Source organism: Phocoena phocoena, chromosome 14 (assembly GCF_963924675.1).
Source record: "Phocoena phocoena chromosome 14, mPhoPho1.1, whole genome shotgun sequence".
Taxonomy (NCBI): domain Eukaryota; kingdom Metazoa; phylum Chordata; class Mammalia; order Artiodactyla; family Phocoenidae; genus Phocoena; species Phocoena phocoena.
In genome coordinates, this window is record NC_089232.1 from 55,711,244 (window position 1) to 55,731,645 (window position 20,402).

The 20,402-nt window shown below is 39.1% G+C and overlaps 1 protein-coding gene across 2 annotated transcripts in view; it reads right to left on the minus strand.

Moving 5' to 3' along the window:
- Positions 1-472: 472 nt before the first annotated feature.
- Positions 473-20,402, minus strand: part of EML4 (EMAP like 4) — a 93,841-nt gene continuing 73,911 nt past the window's right edge. Inside the window, exons 18-23 of one of the 2 annotated variants that reach the window (XM_065891354.1) lie at positions 13,956-14,044; positions 12,471-12,568; positions 6,047-6,134; positions 5,464-5,562; positions 2,396-2,526; positions 473-1,507 (exon numbers count right to left, since the gene is read on the minus strand). In XM_065891354.1, the coding sequence (XP_065747426.1) occupies positions 1,034-1,507; positions 2,396-2,526; positions 5,464-5,562; positions 6,047-6,134; positions 12,471-12,568; positions 13,956-14,044 (979 nt within the window). In that variant the 3' untranslated portion in view covers positions 473-1,033. The remainder of the gene's footprint in view (positions 1,508-2,395; positions 2,527-5,463; positions 5,563-6,046; positions 6,135-12,470; positions 12,569-13,955; positions 14,045-20,402) is intronic. The other variant, XM_065891355.1, reaches the window with a different exon arrangement.

A 20,402-nucleotide genomic window follows, 5' to 3' on the forward strand; every position in this document is an offset into this window, starting at 1 on the left:
TATTCACACTTATATAAAAAAGAATTTGCAATTTGTTGAGTATTTTATCCCTCAATAATCTGTATAAAAATTACACCTAAACCAGTGAATTTCAAGCACCAATTCAATCATTTAAACTCTAATATTTCTGTTATTGAAGGAGCAAATTATGATGAAGGTTAAGCTAAGATTAGCCAAGTTTAATTTTATAGGCGTGCGGTTTCTTCTGTTCATTCACTTGAATGCCGAACATTTGAAAATGTTTAGGCCAGTAAAGGAATCCTTGGAGGAATCCATTATTTCGGAGTATCAATGGTTTAATATACATTAAAAGCTCTTTAACAAACCACTGCTTTCTTAGTTCGAAGATAAAATAGATTTGCACACAAGAAATTAAGGGACTCTGACTTAGAAAAGGCAGCACCTACATGGTAGACTAACAAGCACATCTGGACATCTGCTGGCTACGTAAGAAAAGGGTGTTATTATTTAAGAAGGCAACACCACTGCTCATGGCACTAATGAAGTTTTTCTTAACTAAAAAATTTCCACTAGACATTTGGGGTGGGGGGGAATCTCAGTAAGAGGGTTTTTTTTGGTTTTTGTTTTGTTTTTCTGATTTTCAGCATCAGAAAAAAAAGTAGCACAGTCTGAGCCAGCAGATGAGTAACAGTGTTTGTGATGCCTCTGCTTGTTCCTGAAGAAAACCTGCTCAGATAATGAGGGGTTTATTTAAAATCTATACAACTGCTGTTTTTGTTTCCAGTATTAACATCATACCACTCACGTACACAGTAATTTCTGAGACACAATTAATGTTTCAGTCTTTTCCTACTATTAAGTTTGGTTAATTTTCAACACACATCAAACCGAACCTTTAGGTCGACTGCATTTAAGAGACGGAAGATAAGACTATTGAAAACAGATTACGTGGAAACCAAAATCTCCATCAATAGTGATTCTCCATCACTTCCTGGCCTGTTATCTGAAACTTTATCACAAGACCACATCATGCAGTTGGAGGAAAAAAGTGAGTCACTCGGAAGTCCCGGTGTTAGGACAGGGGCGAAGGGTCTCGCTGGTCCCCGGGAAGAGCGCCTTCGCTCTGCTCATCACTCGTCTCAGGGGCTGGCTCTTCATAAACAGGCTCACCGAGGTCTTCGCTGCCCCCCTCGCTCTGCTCCTCACTGTGGTCTTCGCTGGGCCCCACAGTCTGTTCCAGGCTGTTCTCCAGAAGTGTGGGAGAACTGCTTATCCTGCTTTCTTCTTCAGCTGTCTCATTTAAGGGCTGGGAAGGAGGTGGTGTGGGAGCATCAGACTGCATGACACTTTCAATGGAAGAGATGGGGGCTTTGGTGAGCGCAGTATCTGCTACAACCTCATTTTGAGGCAAAGATAACTTTTCCACAAGTTTCCACTGAATGATGCTCATGTCTTTTCCACCAGTTGAAATCAGGTGACTGTCATTATGAGTAAAACTGACATTGGTGACATGGCTGCTGTGGGCACTGTACTTGTGACTGGGAGCCTACGTGAAATAAATCAGATAGGAAAATTAAACGCATTCTTCACATGCCTAGGTTAGGGAGGTCATTCAGTTTGTGAAACAGGTAATTCAGATCAAAACCACAAGTCACTGACTGAGGAATAAAGCTGGCGGTAATTTTCTTTTTAATACCTATTTATGTGAGAGAAACAGTAACTGGACAGCTGTACTTTCAGACTGTAAAAAAATAAATGTCTCTTCTGCATACTTGTTAGAGTTTAGTGACTATTCTACTGAGATGGCTAGGGGAGAATTTACTAGGTTGGAAAGATTAGAGACGATTTAGTTGTCATAATGTTGATCATGTACCAAAAATAAAATATTTTAATATGTTTAGAAGAAATTTAAAACTACCAAGGTATCGGGCTTCCCTGGTGGCGCAGTGGTTGAGAGTCCGCCTGCCTATGCAGGGGACACGGGTTCGTGCCCCGGTCTGGGAGGATCCCACATGCCGCGGAGCGGCTGGGCCCGTGAGCCATGGCCACTGAGCCTGCGCGTCAGGAGCCTGTACTCCACAACGGGAGAGGCCACAACAGTGAGAGGCCCGAGTACCGCAAAAAGAAAAACAAAAACAAAACTACCAAGATATCAAAAAAAAAAAAAAAAGGACAATAAACAAAAATGAATAAAACATCAAGTCGCTTCTCTGTCTTCTCCTTTACCTTAATTAATGAGGAAGGAAAAGACAAGCACTGCCTGCTTGGATGCTTACAGATGACCCTATTCCCTCCCCCCATGCACTGTAGTATCACAGACAGTAATTAGTAACCCTATGAATATTTTCCCACCATTGACACAATATATTCCCAAACAAAAATTATCCCCAAACAAAAGGCCCTATCACACTAGTTTTCATTAAGTTGATTTTACCTTTGCTTTGGAGCAGGGATACTGAAACAGGTGGACTTTGCAAAAGTCATCAGCAACAGCTATCACCTTTCTATTGTGGGATCGTACCAGTGCATTGATATCTGTCCCATCAGATCCTTCTGGCCAGACACCTTTGATATGGAAACATGGCGGGGGGGGGGGGGGTAGAAAAATTAGGCTGAAAAATAAAGCTGCCATGCTACGTGTGTTTATTTTAGAATCTTAATTTTCATCCGTGTTCAAACTCTTAGCTGCTAAATTTCCCTTAAAGATTTCTTAGTGGCTCAATACTTCATTCAAATGATGAAATTTTATCCAAAATCTAATAATAAACTGAAATAACCTCAAGATGGAAAATTTAAGACTTTAAACTTTAAGACTCAAAAATACTCACTAGTAACCAGCAGGTGGTGCTAATAAATGATTTTAGTTTTAGCTTGTCTCACCTTGACCATAAGCTCCTCCTGTTTAAAGTTTCCAGTTGGAGGGGAAATTTTCAGTTATTTCTGTAGCACAGTGCAGAAACAATGCCATAGCACTAATTCTTCAAAGTGGACTCTGCTCCCTTTCAGGCAGGCACTTAAAAAAAAAACCTCATAGAGATTCTTAATGGAAATGTATAGGCCATCCACTAGTCTATCATGGTATCCATAGAAGTCTCCATAAACCATTACTTATGTCCAAAGGTTGACACAGCAAATTTAATTATTCTGAATCATTATGAGGCACTGGTGATCACGTTCAACATAATCAGCACAAACCTCTACTAGACTAAAAACATACAATACATAACAGTTGAGACGCTGGCCTCCTGTAGTTCAGTACTGCTCTAGAGAACAATTTTTTTTTTGTAAATTCACTAAAGATGAAACACTTCTTGACTGACATCTCTTAATAAGTAAATTAAATATTGTTTCACTAAAATAACAAGGTAAGTTACTAGCTATTGGCCACTGCTTCAGCTTCACCCAGAATAAAGAATTTGTTTATTATGGACTAGTCAGGGTTATTTTGTTTTAATTGCTTCCAAGCCTGGTAGGCTTCATCTCAGTAGCAGTTGTATTTCGAACAAGTACCCATAATGGATTATTTTTCTAATGCACACAGCATAAAGAAATGTTCAGATCTACCATCAGAGTGCAGGAGAGAGTCCAACTTTTCAGAAGGCAGAGATACACTGTTAATGGAAAAATACCTAATATTTTGGGAATTGCTTTAGGTACTGGTGCCACATCCATATCCAATATTCTAATTACTGAGTATAACATCTCTTTTTAATCCTAACTTTCTCAGAAGGATTCCTACAGATTGGCAAAGACTGAGAAAACTGTCAAAGGACAGATTTCTAGAAATGTCCAAAACATGAGATTAGGAATGATCTCCACATTTTATCTTTAAATAATGTCTACTGAAAATGCCTTTATATGTCAGTATGGTACTGGGATAATTGGACACCCACATGCAAAAGAATAACAACTGTTGACAATGATGTGGAGAAACAGAACCCTCATACACTGCTGGTGGCAGTGTAAATGGTGCAGTCACTTAGGAAAAATTTGACCCTGCAATTCCACTCCTAGGTATAACCCAAGAGAATGAAAACATGTCTGCACGAAAACCGTTCATAGCAGCATTATTTATAATAAAAAGTGGAAACAACCTAAGTGTCCATCAACTGATGATGAACTGAATGTGGTATAGCCATACAAAGGGATGTTATTCAGCCGTAAAATGAAGTACTGATACATGCTACAACATGATGAACCTTCAACACCTGTGCTAATGGAAAGAAGTCAGTTTCGATGGATCACATAGTACATGATTCCATTTATATGAACTGTCCTGAACATGCAAATCATTAGAAAAAGAAAGAAGATCAGTGGTTGCTGGGAGGTTGTGGAAGGAGGAGGGAGAGAGGACTGCTAATGGGCAGAGTTTCTTTTTGGGGTAATGAAAGTGTTCTAAAATTAGGTAGTGAAGACGGGTGCACAATCCTACGAATGTGCTACCAGCTCCGAACTGTGATGTGCCCTTTAAACAGGTGGGTCACGTGGTATGTGGGTGGTGTCTCGATAAAGCTGTCATTTTGAAAATGCCTTTACAAATTTGGAAGCTTCAATTTTCACTTGCAGGAAAAAACTGTGAAAGGCAATCTATACTATTATGTAAATGCCTTTCCTTTTTAATTGTCTTTCATATTTATTGGGGACCAAAAGTCTGCTGAATTCTGCAGAGAACCTCATATTGGTTCAATCGTAAATACATTCAGTTTCTCTGAACTGTGCATTAATAGTGATAACACTAAAGAGTACTAAGTGAAGTGAGTCAGAAAGACATACTATATAATATCACTTATATGTGGAATCTAAAATAGGACACAAATGAACTTATCTACGAAACAGAAGTGAGAGAGTGGCATGGACATATATACACTACCAAACGTAAGGTAGATAGCTAGTGGGAAGCAGCCGCATAGCACAGGGAGATCAGCTTGGTGCTTTGTGACCACGTAGAGGGGTGGGATAGGGAGGGTGGGAGGGAGACGCGAGAGGGAGGAGATATGGGGATATATGTATAACTGATTCACTTTGTTATACAGCAGAAACTAACACACCATTGTAAAGCAGTTATACTCCAATAAAGATATTAAAAAAAATACACTCTGCATCTTTATTAAAAAAAAAAAAGAAACAGAATGAGGGACATAGAGAACGGACTGGTGGTTGCCAAGGGGGAGGAGGGTGGGGGAGGGTTGGATTGGGAGTTTGGGGTTAGCAGATGCAAACTGGTATATACAGAATGGATAAACTATAAGGTCCTATAGCACAGGGAACTATATTCAATGTCTTGTGATAAACCATAAAGGAAAAGAATATGAAAAAGTAAGTATATGTATGTATAACTGAATCACTTTGCTGTATAGCAGAAATTAACACAACATTGTAATTCAACTATACTTCAAAAATAAATTAAAAAAACACATGTAGACTATTTTTCATTTAGAAATTTAAGTATTATACATAAAAACAACACAAATCGCCTTTTCCCATCAAGTGCAATGTCCTTACCAAAGACTTGAAAGCCTAGCACACAGGTGTATGTTGTCCAATCGATGTCCTTACAATCTGATCGATTCCTGATTAGTTTGCAGCCATTTGGAATGTCCCCTTTAAATTTAGAAACAGGAAGTATAATCACAGTGCTAGTGTACAAGTGTATTTGAAAATGCATCTTGACTCAAACTAGCCACGTTTACTTGTATTTATAATCCATACACTGAAAATGTTAAGACACACTTGAAAGGAAAAGAAAGTGTTTAACACGGTTTATAGAACTATAAACTGTTTCCCACTGAAGTTGTTTTTTCTTTAAAAAGCATAATGCCCATCCATTGTACTCCTTCCTGCCTCCAGGAAAAGTTGTTAAATACAGAACCATTCAGAGCAGGATCAGTCCCCCTGAATAATTTCTCATGACATTCAAGTGAACTCATTACTTTGAGATTCTCATTCCTTAGCCAGCTCCAAATAGCACATGCTTCTTCAGGTTAGAGGGGCCAGTGTGCAGGGGCTGCACAATTCAGATTCCACGCAGCCTGCTCTTTACTGCCTGACAGACACATCTCAGCCGTATGTACTCATTCATACTTACAGTACAGAATCTCATAGTCTCCCGAGTTAGACATTATGTACTTGTTGTCTGGAGACCAGTCAAGGTGTGTGATATAGCTGGAATGTCCCTAGGAAGTAACACATCAACTATTAGAAAGCGTTTAGAGTTCTGAATGATAAATAGTCTCATAGTAGCCAGTACTGTCTTCCGAGTAGCCATTCACTGGGAATTCCTCAAGTAGAGAGAGCAGTACCACGGCCTCTGGAACTGAACAGGGCTCAGAACAGGTCTTTGGTTCTTTTTCACACTATCTTGTTGGGAGCTAGAACTGTGGAACTGAAGAGATCTGACCACAGTGGAAACAGTAGGCACTTGGAACCTGGGAGTATCCTGCTGGTCTCTCCATTTTGATACCAGCACCAAGTACTACTACCTGTGCTACACTTCCAAGAAAGACAGTCTCTTAAAAGACACTGAAACAGATACCACAACCTCGGGCCTTATTTCAAGTCACTAGTGTCCCTAATTAGAGTGACTTCCTTTTTGATAATGAAGTACTGGTTTCATGTTGTGTACAAAAAGAGTACAGTTTTCCTGGGCTGCTTCTTCAGTACCCATGGCACATGGAGGTCTAAAAAAACTCCTATCTCCAAAGAATATTTTTTGGGAAAAGTTATCCAACATCACACTCCCTCCAAACAGCTGGATCCAATAATCATCTGACTCCTTAAACAAGAAGACAGTGATCTTTTTCTGCCTAGGTTTTTACTAACACCAGGAATTCAAACAAAAAAATTACCAAATGCCATATTTTGTTGGCTTCACGTGTAAGCATTTGATTATTTCCAATAAACTGCAGATAAATCACACAGATCTTACAGTTTACACCAAAGCTGACAGAGCCTCAAAAATCACTTTTATCTCCTACACTCTGTTTTAAAACATTTAATTTCAATTGTACATTTTGAATTACTAGCTTTCTGCTCACATGGTTTTTTTTTTTTTTTTTTTGCGGTACGCGGGCCTCTCACCGTTGTGGCCTCTCCCGTTGCGGAGCACAGGCTCCGGACACGCAGGCTCAGCGGCCATGGCTCACGGGCCCAGCCGCTCCGCGGCATGTGGGATCTTCCCGGGCCGGGGCACGAACCTGTGTCCCCTGCATCGGCAGGTGGACTCTCAACCACTGCGCCACCAGGGAAGCCCATGGTTTTTATTTTTAAAGTTAATAAATTCAAAATACCTTAGGTGTAGTTTTCAATGATTTTCACAAAGTATTTTAATTATTCCAGTAGCCTTCTGAAGTCAAATGACATATCCTAAAACCTCTCTGGAGCTATATCTCCACAAAACTGCTGCATGGCAAATACCCACATTTATACATTTAAATGAATTTAAATTATGTGAATTTGAGACCTGTAAAGCTTCCTGAAGTCACTGGAGATTAGCTGGTATGTCAGCAAACAGGTTGGGAGTCACTTGCTAGGCATGTGGGAGACCTCCCAACTTAACAAGAAATCAATTTCAATGCCAGAAAGACACATGTGGTTCTTGGGTATTTTCTGAATATGGCAGGAGGGTGGGGTTCACACAGATCTTTTCCATAGTGTTCATGGATCTGATGCCTGGCTCTGGAATCCAGAGACGCCAGGCTTCTAAGATAAGAAAACTGGTGCTACATGAATGAAGGATTTAACCAGATTAATCATGTCAAAGTGTTTGAATCTTTGTGAAAATACTTTATTATTTAGAAAAGCATCAAAAGCAACGTATGGATACATAACATGCATGTAATTCATATCTGTGTTGGACACAACATAGTTAGATGGTAAATCAATATAAAGTATTCTCAAAAAGAACTCGAGTAGGAAAAGCCCCCAAATTTAGAAAAGACCTTGGGGAAAGTTATCAATTTATATTGGAAAACGAAGTGAGTATTTTTTCGCTGATGTGGAGTCCAATAAACAAGCAAAGAAAAGAGTAGATGCAACTGTCTGTCGGGAGTTTATGGTGCTGCCTTCCCAGACCACCTCAGAGGACCCCTGTCTCACCCAACTCTTAGGCCACGCAAGGCACATACAAGACTCAGGGGAAAACACCCTCAAACGTCACCCCACAGGCACAGACACAGTTGGGAGCAAAAAGTACACCTCGCTGAGCAGAAACAGAGTACTCTTAAGCTGATGCTTTCATCACTGCCTTTAAGCAGCTGAATGGTGTAACCACAGTAACCATCACAAGTGACGGTGCCTAAGAACAACTCTGGAAAAGTAAGAAGTACCTCAGCTGAATCTCTGTTAACCACACGGAAGGTTGTCATCTGCGTCAGCGGTTTGCAACCGTGGCTGTATATTAATATTACCTGAGGAGTTTTCAAACAAGTACCGGAAGCCTTGAGTTAGGGCACTAACTTTTTTCCTAAGTAGGTATCCAGGTGTCCCCTCACCCTCTAGGGCAGTGACATCCAATGGACCTTTCTGCAGTGATGAAACTGTGTGTCTGCACAGTCCAATGCAGAAGTAACTAGCCACCTGTGGCTTCTGAGTACTCAAAATGTGGCCAGTGCTCCCAGGAAACTGAATTGTATTTAATTTCGCAAACAAAGTTGTGGTTAGTAGCTGTGATGCTGGACAATGCAGGCTGAGAAGAGTCCACTGTCTCTCTACTGATTTGAAATACCTAAGTTTCCATATAAACAGATTTGTTTTTGGACTCTCTTTTCTGTTCCATTAGTCTATCTGCCTATTCCCAGCCAACTGTGATAGTTTTGTGGTATGAGGAAAATTTCAGATGAACTTTAGAACCATTTTATCAAGCTCATAAATATTGTGCATCAAATTTAGAGGATAGTTTGCAGAGAACAGACATGTTTATGAAGTCTTTTCTTCTAGAAATATGTTGTGTCTATTTTTTCATTTCTTAGTTTGTGTTTCAGCCATGTTTCACATAGCTTCCTGTGCTTTTCTTGCTAGGTCTATTCTCAAAGCATCTACAGTTTTTGTTACTACTGCAATTAGGATTTTTTCCCATCACATTTTTGACGTGCTTTGCTGGTGTGAGAGAAAGCTGACCTTTAGAGTGCAGACTGTAGAGTGTAGCCTATCCAATCCAATCTTTAGACTGTAGATTTGTAGAGCATAGTTTATCCATTCCACATTCTCTTAAGTGCCCAGCTAAAAGACTGTTATTTCCTAATCTCTTTTGCAGCTATGGGTGGCAGAAGTCACTGAGTGGGGCTTCCAGGAAAACTTTAAAAATCGACTTAGGAGGAAGAGTGTCTTTATCCCCCTTGCTCTGTCCCCCTAGAACTAGGACGGGATGACTGGAATTCCAGCAGCACCTTATTGAGGATGATGGAGTAGAAAGAAAGAAGGACCCTGAGTCCCTGATGACTTCTTTTAAATGGGAACACATCCCTCATTTGTTGAAGCCACCAAGTATTGCAATATAATTCCTAACTGTTATGGTAATATTGAAATACGTACTGCATTAGTTTTATGGGTAATTTCTTGGAGATTTCTAGGTAGACAGTTTTAAAAGTCTTTTACTCTTCTCTTTCTTATATATATTTTCATTCACCAAAATCCTGACCAAAAAACACTTATTTTACCAGCACTTCTTGCCTATTCTAACAGACTCTGTAATGCTTTTTTAGTATATCACTACAACTTCATTACACTCCATCTCCTGGGCTAAGATCTTTGAGTAGCAGTGTTAAAGGTATACAGGAACTGGAGTCAAACACAGAGCTATTATGTTGGCACTCAGGGACAGTTTCAACTGCTTGGTTACAATTTATTAGAGGGACACTTCCTAAAGTTCTAAGCCCAGTATGTTTCTGAAGCTATAGGGTCACTTAAATGTTAACTAGTAACAGGAAATATTGGAAACAAAAGAGAAAACAGCATTTGTATTTGGAACTCTGAGAGTAGGTCTAGTTGCCACATTTTAATCTTTACAACAATCCTATGAAAGTAGGAACTATTATAATCTCCAGTTTTAAGATAATAAAATTAAGACTCAGAGAAGTTAACTTGCCTAAAGTTGCAAACTAGTAAGCAGCAGAGCCAGCATTAACCCAGTTTTTTCTGTCCTATATCATAGCAGACAACAGATAAAAGGAGTTAATATGAGACTACAAGACCAGCTGGTGGAAGCAGACAGCAAGAAGTGAGAGCTGGAAGCAAAGCACAGAACAGAAGATAATTAGAAAAGCAGAGTAGCTGAGCCTTTCATTATAGCCTCAAAGAGTACTATAAGCTTTAACAGTTCCTGAAGATATTTCAAAATAATACTTCATATGCTCTAAAGATAAAAGCTGCCTAACTGGAGAGGGCAAAGTGACATGCAGTTGATAAACTTGGCAGTTCTCAACACTTCCAAGGTCGTCTCATTATCCAGTGTCCAACACTGCTCTTTCCTTTCTGCATCAGTTGCTGTACTCTGAAAGCACAGTACACTGATATACACATTGAAAAATCTGAGGCCTTTTTGTACCTTGGGAAGTCTGCTCTACTAAGAGTTAGGAGAACAGGGTTCAGGCCCCAGATCTGCCACTATGTCAAGACGTGACCAAGGACGAGCCATTTATCTTCTCTGAAACTCAGTTTCTTCATCCATAAAATGAGATCTAAGTTAAGTGCTATAGTGCGACCTGTAAAATTTTATGATTCCACAAGATTAAATTATATTTGATAATACTCTGTTTATTAAGACACAGACTTTTTTAAAAGGTTGGGGTAAAAAATAATTAAGAAAAATTTGGTGCCTGGTAGGGTAAACTTAAGTAATCTGAAAATTCCTTTCAGTGGAATATTTCATTTGATCATGCTGTACAATGAGGCACTATTATACTACTATTCCCAAGTATTAAGATAATAAATCGATTAAAAGATGTATTTAAATAAATTAATGGATATTGATTCATAATTTTTGTCAAAGTAAATGAAAATATTTTCGATAAATTATAAAACTATAAAGTTGCTTGTAGATCAGTTTATACGCTGGTTTTAGCACATGGTACAAAATACGCCCCATCCCCCCCAAAAAAAGCAAAAAGCAAATAAACAAAAAAAAGAGCAGTAAGTCTCTTCTCTGAATAGAAAATGGCCTGGGTTTTACTTATGTATATACTTTTAAAAATTCATTCTTTTATTCATTCCCCTAAAACTCTTTTGTGATAAAGACTGTTAAAGGGGGATTTCCCTGGTGGTCCAGTGGTTAAGAATCTATCTTCCAATGCAGGGGATGCTGGTTCAATCCCTGGTAGGGGAACTAAGATCTCACATGCTGTGGGGCAACTAAGCCCATGTGCCACAACTACAGAGCCCATGTGCCGTAACTACAGAGCCCACGTGCCACAACTAGAGAGAAGCCCGCACACCACAACTAGAGAGAAGCCCACGCACTGCAACCAAGACCCGATGCAGCCATAAAAAATAAAATAAATATTTAAAAAAAAAGACTGTTAAAGGATCTGTGCCACTAATTCATCAAGTAATTTGCTAATCCTAAATTGACTGGTAACATACATACCAACTACCTCATTTTCTATAAATTCATAGTTAACATATACTGAGTACTTTTTATTTGCCAAGCACTATTGTAAGTATTTTATATGCCTTAACTTGTTTTAATCCAGTGAAGTAGAAAGTACTACTATCTTCACTTTACAGATGAGAAGACTGAAGTAGAAGGTTTAAATAACTTGCCCAAGGTCACATTTGTGGGTGGTGAAACAAGAGTGAAAATCCAGGTAGTCTGATCCCAAGTTCATGCCCTTAGCCACTATGCTATACTTCCTGCCTCTCTCATCCTGTTCTCAGCTTGAATGCGTACTTTTTGAGGACCATGAGCAAATCTTATGCATATCCCCAGGGCCTAGAACATTCCCCTAGTTAGCAGACTGCCAGCCATAAGATAAGTACTATGTCTAGAATTGAATCTAATCTTCATCTTAAAATGATAAACTAATCAATCAGAAATGCAGTAAATTAAAGGAAATACGCTTCTATTAATTCTCTTAATACAGACAAACCTCCATATAAATTACGTTTAGTGCTAGAGAGGTCACCTAGGAAATTGCAGAGTGTCAAGGATGGGCAGGATCATGGGACATTGAGATTAAAATGTTAGAGATACCCTTCCATTTCTGACTCACTCCATTTTAAAAAAGCATTATTTTCTAAGGATTTCCTAAGAAAATAGCTTTGATTTAAGAACCTGCATTAAAACTAGTAGTCAGAGAGAGAGAGAGGTAACAATATTAAACTCTCATCAAGGAGAAACCTTTCTAGAGCATACAGGGAACTGCAAGATTCTACTGTCAGGTAATTTCAGTTTCAAAGATAGAGATTAAATTTTAAATCTGCTAAGTTTAAAGGTGATACATCAATGTAAACATTTAACTCTCTTTTTACAGAAATGAAATTTTCCAACAATTTTATAGACTGACTTCACTACTTACAGTGCACTTTCCATGTCTGCTGTACTTTCTTCCATTTTCTGAGACTACATAGAGGTAAATAAAGTTGTCATGAGATCCCACAGCCAGGAAGGTGCCATCTGGAATGAAACAGGAAAAAATGTTGAATATAGAAATACACTGGTAGGTTTATTTACTGTCACTCTACTGGACCTACACCAAATGATATTTTACAAATGTTGTTAAATCTCATCAACTTAACTATTCTTTGGTGTTTAATGAATGACTCCTTCCATCACTAAACATACTTGAAAACCAAATGGTCATCTGGTTGAGTACACAATCCCTTCTTGGAAATGCTCACGGGCCTTGGACTCTTCCCTTAGTCTCATCTCCTTCTAGTTAGCGACAGACTGGCCCCAGGGAGGTTAAGCTACTTTTATGGGTCTAAGTATACAGTATTCATATGGCAAGCTGAGTGTACAATTGCTCATTTCAGCTGAGGACATGTGATCTCTCCAACCACAGGGTCCATTCTCTTGGGAAAGGACCATATTCTCTCACAAAGGACCATTGTACTCACCACGTAACAGATGGTCAATAAAGTCCATTTGATCTTTGGGTTTTAAATGCTACATCTGCAGTAGTTATTTGCTATTACAGCATTGAAAAAAGCCAAACCAAGACAGAAAACCTTTTCTGCTTCAAGACAACTCTTGCCAAGCTTAGAGCTTGAAGCAAATACTTTTCCTTCCTTGTTCAACACAGAGAATAGCATTCTGAGCTTCCTCTGAAATGACTCAGAAGAAATCAAAAAGATCATTTGGACTCCACACTGACCCAACAACTACTGGAATATATTTTTGAATATAAGAAAATGTCACTCGAAGGGAAGAATTATGTGGATCAAAACCGTATTAATAGCGGGAAAAATGAACCGACTATCATGGAAACTTAATTAACATTTTGAATAAAGTATGAAAAGAAGTATTCAAAGTAGCTAAACGAATTGATCAAATTCATGAGTTGCTGAGTATTTTATCTAATTAACAGACCAATCATTACTATGTAACCAGTAAAAATCAAACTAGATTTTAAAGAACTTGAAGGGCCTATAAAATTTGTATATTTTGAATATTACTATAATTTATTTTCTATTATCTTATATACAAAGAAAAGGTTGCTAAATAGATTAACATTCAGCCTAATACAGTACTATTCAAAATTCTAAGTATTTGTAGTTCCAAAAAAATGGGATTTGATTGCACTGTATTGTTTTCAATTGCAAATGCAGTTGTAACAGTTTGTTCTAAATTTATGTTTGCTTGATGATTTAGAATGTTGTTTAACTTTAGCAGATCTTTTGCAGTTTCCTGCAGCAGAATTTAATCTAATGTTGGGGGAAACATATTCAATACTTAACAACTCTAGAGAGTAGAGAAAAAAGTAGTCAGCTTTACTGGAAGTGAAAATATGCAATTACAGAGAAATGCTGTAAATGCCAGGAGTGGGAGTAAATCTGCCTACCTAATGAGTAGCGCATCACAGAGAGCTGTTCATTCCCGTCTGTGTGGATAGAAACTAGATCTCTGGTTTCTGCATCCAGAACAAACCACCTGTTAAGAAGTAAAAAATCAAAATTTTTCTGATATTAGCATTTATAGAAAAGAAACGGTGGCTGACTTTTTCTTCCTTTTAAAAAAGAAATTCTAATAATGCCCTTAAGCTGGACATGTTTCCCTTTTCTAACGAAGGATGAGTGCAAAATGTTGCGAGATACAATATAAATATACTTATATGGGCCTAGGCATGTTCTCATTCCTATTTAGGTATTCACTGAATGCCAATGGTGTCTCTTTGCGAGGCACTGTCCAAATGGAAAGTGACAGGATTATCAGCGTCCTTGAAGATTACACTAGAGCCAGGAAAAAGGAAATGAGCCAATTAAAACAACGATTAAGCGCCAATCTCACCGATGGTGACTACATATAGCAGAAGAACTCACAGAAGGGAAATGAACAGCAGACAGAGAAAAACCTTCGGGGAGGATGTAGAATATGAGTTGAGCTGAATGTTGAGGGAAAGAAGTCGAGGCAGTTGAGGCAGGAGGAGTGACAGCTGCACTGCCATGGAGGTGGGAAGGAGCATGGACAGTATGATGGTGGGAGGGAAAGGCAGAGGGCCATTCGTTTGGTGAGAATTCAAAGGGACCAGCAGGGGGCACTCCTCCTCTCCAGTACCCCCTGCACATGCAAGCTCTAAGTTCTTTGAAAAACATGTCTTCATTCACATTTACAGGAAAAGTCAAAATGTAAAAAGCCTCTGGACAGGTAAAACAATGACTTAAATCCAACTACAGAATAAGTGACTCTTATCAGACCCTGTTCTAAGAGCACCTGAAGGAAGAGATGGTACTTCAGAAGAGCATGGTGAGATACTGGGTACAAAGCAAAGACTGGGAATTAAGGAAGGACAACTAAAGGATAGATAAGGGAGAGGAGGGCAGGTTATGGACAGCACACGCAGTTAGTTGGAGGAGTTTGGAGGTGAGCATTGCCTGGCTCAGAGCAGGCACTAAAATAAATATTTATAGAATGTACAAATGAACAAATAGAAGATAAGTCTCGAACCTGACAAATGCAAAGGTTTAGCAAGAATTACGTGGCAGCAGTGCAGTGTGTAGGAAGAAGTGGTTGGGGTGGCAACAATGGAACAGGAGCAGAAAAATAAAATCACTGTCTTAATCTCATGGAACTGGATGGGACAAAAGAGCAGCAAGTTTTGTTTCTAATTATTCAGATGGGAAAAATTCCACCACTAAATTCAGTAACAGCAATCATAACAACAGTTCCTTTTAATTTTGAAGCATTATAAATAATGTCTGGACAGAGACCACTATGCCTTTAGATAAAATGAAGTATCAGGGCTTCCATGGTGGCACAGTGGTTAAGAATTCACCTGCCAATGCAGGGGACACGGGTTCGAGCCCTGGTCTGGGAAGATCCCACATGCCGCGGAGCAACTAAGTCCACGAGCCACAACTACTGGCCCACGCGATACAACTACTGAAGCCTGTGCACCTAGAGCCCGTGCTCCGCAACAAGAGAAGCCACCGCAATGAGAAGCCTGCGCACCACAATGCAGAGTAGCCCCCGCTCGCCGCAACAAAGACCCAACACAGCCAAAAATAAATAAATAAATAAATAAAAGAAATTTTAGGAGACAGTAAAGGGCTTAAAAGAATTAAAAAAAAAAAGAGAATAGTGATGTTGCTTAACATGCCTTCGTATATTCAAGGTAGAAGATAAAAAACTAAAGGATCCTGACTCTTTACCTATCACTGAAATCCCTTTCTAATTAAACATGTTCATGAATGAATTAGTAATTTGTGAGTTATGGGTTGAAGCTTCTACGTAGCTAACCTAATTCATAAATTCTGTCTTCTACTCGGGTAAGAGAAATAGCTTCTATCTGTGAATACCTGAGTTTATTAAAAGCCAATTAGCAGGAAACTGGCACTTTGAAGCCCTGCGCTGAATGTTTGATCATTTCCACTTCAAAAGGTGCATAAAGAACATATCTTATTGCAACTGGACAGCAAGCATCCACAGATTATAGGTTTCTTCTGAGAATGTAATTCATTAATCAATTTTTATGGCTGCCACCATGGAACTCCTAGAGCCAAGAAATGCCAAAGCTGATGCCAAGTGAACCACCTTTTCAGAGTAAGGGAACAAAATATTCCAACTTGGACTGAACAGACATACCTAAAGAACAATGAGACACAGCACCGCTCTGCAGGTATGAGGTTTCGAGTTCTTAATGAGTTTATAGAAACTTTACTGAACTTTCTTACGCATTTAAAATCACCAATTTTTATTTTGGAGAAGCCTCAACTGATACTGTCTATTTCCAGTTCAGTTTAGTCTTCCTATGGAAACTGCAAACAATTTTATCTCTTTGAAAACTCCCTTTAAAAGTAATAAAAAAAAGGAATTCCCTGGAGGTCCAGTGGTTAGGACTCTGTGCTTCCACTGCAGGGGGCACGGGTTCAATCCCTGGTTGGGGAACTAAGATCCCGCACACCACACAGTCAGCCAAAAAAAAAAAAAAAGTAATGAAAAAACCCAGAATGTCTGTTGGTATAATATGTAGAAACCTAAAACTCTGAGTCATTTACTGGTTAGAGATGGCAGCTCTCAAAAAAGAAAAAAAAAAACCAACAACAAAACCCTACCTACCTTTTCTATTTCTTTAATTACATATCAGAGATTAATTCTTCCACTTTTGGCAAGTAATTTTTAGTAGTAATAACTTTGCTGTTAAAAGTATACAACTTCCATATGGATCCCCAGCAATAATTTTAAAGCTCCCACCCTTTTCACTGCATGAATTACGTTCTACCTTCAGAAAAGACTTTCTGGCTCAGGACCTCTATCCTTAACAGAAGTATGGAGAGGATTACAAATCCTTTAGCAAAGGGAATTTTCTAGAAATAAATATTAAGTTTTTTTTTTTTTTTTTTTTTTTTTTTATGCGTTACGCGGACCTCTCACTGTTGTGGCCTCTCCCGTTGCGGAGGACAGGCTCCGGACGCGCAGGCTCAGCGGCCATGGCTCACGGGCCCAGCCGCTCCGCGGCACGCGGGATCCCCCCAGACCGGGGCACGAACCCGTGTCCCCCGCATCGGCAGGCGGACTCTCAACCACTGCGCCACCAGGGAAGCCCAAATATTAAGTTTTCACTGTGCTCAACTGCATTCTCATTCTAGTCTAGATTGGACACATTGAAACAAAGCTTCTGCTTTAAGGTAATTTGCAATCATTACGGGGCTCTATAGGGCCTAAAGGACTTAAAGAATCCTTCCAGATGTCATTGCTCAGCATCAGAGATGGGAAATCTTTGGCCATATATTTAAACTAATCTGACTTGTGAGTCAAGTACCCACACACAGTACCACCATTAACTAGATGACCTTTTAAAAAAGACACTTACTGATTTCTTTAGTGGCAAAAAGAGAATCATAAGGTTTCAGAGCTGGAAAGTATCATACTTTACAGTCCCTAAATGAATATATATGTGTTCATGAGTTAAAAAATATTCATCATAATATAAAGTGTATCCTCTGGGTGGCAGGTTTATAACTTTTTCCCAACTGCTTTTATGAAGCTTCTCCTTATAAGAATAGGAATGTGGCTTTTATAATCAGAAAAACATAAAGTCAAAATCAGGGGAAAGAAAAGCCCAATTCAACCCTCTTATTTTACAAATAAGAACACTGAAATCCCATGATGTCAAAATGCTTGGCCAGTCATCAACCAACCAGTTAGTGGCAGAGCCAGGATAGAGCTTCTAGCCCTTGGGCTTTTCACTACATCACACCAGGGAAGGGTGTGATCCCATGGAAAGTGCTCTCTCTGCATGAGCTACACTAACATTCAGGATCTAGAGAAGAAAGAAGTCAGCAAAGGAGGCAGAATTGGCGTTTATAACCCAACTGGGGAGACAGAGTGAGTTCATAAAGTGGTAAATAGTTTAAAGTAAAATGAATGACACAAGTTAAGGATTATGAGGTTTCAGAGCAGGGAGCAATCACTGAGGATGTGGGTGGTCTTGGATTTCATCACATCACATGTGGCAAGGAGAGGTGGTATATAAACAGGTGGAGAGGGATAGGTAAGAAACTACAAAAAGGGCTGAGGTGTATCTGAAGGACAACGACTTAACCATTCTCGCTGGAATGGTGAGGGGAAAGATTTTTCATGGGCTTTAAGGGCCAGGCTAAACAAGTTTGGATTCCACTGTTTAGCAATCAAGAGGCCTTTAGGAATGTTCTAGTCCAGTTAACTCATAGTTTCTTGTGTTTGCTCAATCCATTCCTCCTGCTTGATATAAGCTCCTAACTCTTCACTGCCTCTTCAAAATCTCAGAACTCCGTCAAGGCAGGACCAATTCCACCTCCTCTGTGAAGTGTTCTCTGACCACTCAGGCTCACAGTAATTTCTCTGTTGATCTTCAAGCATTACTGCCTGTTTATGCAAGTAATACTTATGCAAGTAAACTACTGATATGACATGCTCTATATCTTTTTATGTAGTATCTAATTAGGTTATAAGCTACTTGGGGTAGGGACCATGTCTTATATAATATATCTTTGTGCCACTCACTGCATCTAGTGCTTTACAACCTGTAGGAGCACAGAGTGACTCTGAACTGGAATTATAACAAGGCAGAACTCAGGGAGATTCATGCTGATAGAGTTCAAAGACACTGTACACCCTGGGAAATGAGCTCAGGAGTACCGATGGACCAAGTTCAGCAACATCAAATTACAGAGGGAAACAAGCTATTCTTTTCTAATTAGAAGTTTTCTCTTTTAATTATGTCTAAGAATAAAGTCTCAGCTAGTGCTAATGTCTTTAACATCTCCCTTTTGAGCTAAAGGAGCATTTCTTACACTCAGAACCTTTCTAGTCAACAGTAGAATTTGGTAACAGTACTTCAGCTACATTGCTGGTTTGCCAAGGTTACAGTCATCATCAAAACTAACCTTTAAAAATTGTATAAAAAATTCAAAAAAAATGATGAGTAGAGCTGGATCACTTACGTCTCTCCAGGTCTAACGTTCTGTAATTCCACATCGAAAACTAAATCTAATTTTTTACCTTTCTGCTCACCAGGTGCATTTTCCCAGCTTGCTCTTCCTTGTCAAAGCTGTCACTATAGCTCAGAAACTTTGGGGTCTCTTTTGAAGTCACCTCTCTCTGTCTGCCCTCTCCCCTTTCCATTCCAATATGGTTATATATAGTATGTTTTATATACTGACTCAAGTCCACGGATTTCTTTCTTTGAAACAATTTGAACTCTAATCTTTGCTTTTTATTCTCCCTACCATCATTTCAAGTCCATTGATTTCCCTAACTCTGGGTGTCTCACCTCCATTTACCTATAAAATGACTATAAAATGACTATGGCAAAAAACTCCTTTCTTAAATAGTGTATGATGGTTTAGAAATAGAAATGGGTCCAACCAGGAAAAGAGTAAAGTTCTGTGCAAACTGCTTGGGGAGTTTTGTCTGAGCTGACACCTGACATCCTGATGGGATGGCAAATATATTTGTGGTTTCTCTAAGGCCTGCAAGTGGTATAAAGATTAAAGTGCGTTTTGAGAAACTAGTTTCAAAAAAAAGGAAGGGAGGGACTTCCCTAGTGGCACAGTGGTTGAGAATCTGCCTGCCAATGCAGGGGACACGGGTTCGATCCCTGGTCCGGGAAGATCCCACATGCCAGGGGGCGACTAAGCCCGTGCGCCACAACTACTGAGCCTGTGCTCTACAGCCCGCATGCCACAGCTACTGAAGCCCGTGCTCCATAATAAGAGAAGCCAAAGCAATGAGAAGCCCGCGCACCGCAACAAAGAGTAGTCCCTGCTCTCTGCAACTAGAGAAAGCCCATGTGCAGCAACAAAGACCCAATGCAGCCAAAAAATTTATTTAAAAAAAAATATATAAATATTTATTAAAAAAAGGAAGGGAAAGGATGATTAATTGGGGTCTTGGAAAAATCAAGCAGAACGTATTTTACCAATAATTCAGAGATTATAAACTTTCAAATTCATAACGGTTCAGGTTCACATGTATTGTGAGCTTCATGAAGAACTTTAAATTCCATCAAGAAACACAAATTTAAAAAAATGGGAGAATGTTATATTTGAAAATGTGTGGTATGCCTAAGTGCAAGTTATTAATTAAATGGCTTATATAGTCAGTGGTTCAACAAATCTAAAATTTCGATAACGAATGATTAACAATTACCAGTATATACTAATTTTTATCCATTTGTATGCTTTAAGGCTTCATTTCGGTTTAGGAGATATCAGGTCTTATTTAAAGCCTTATTGAAGTGCCAGTATTACCCTGGCAAAACCAAAGACATCACAAGAAAACTACAGACCAAGGTACCTCAAAAATATAG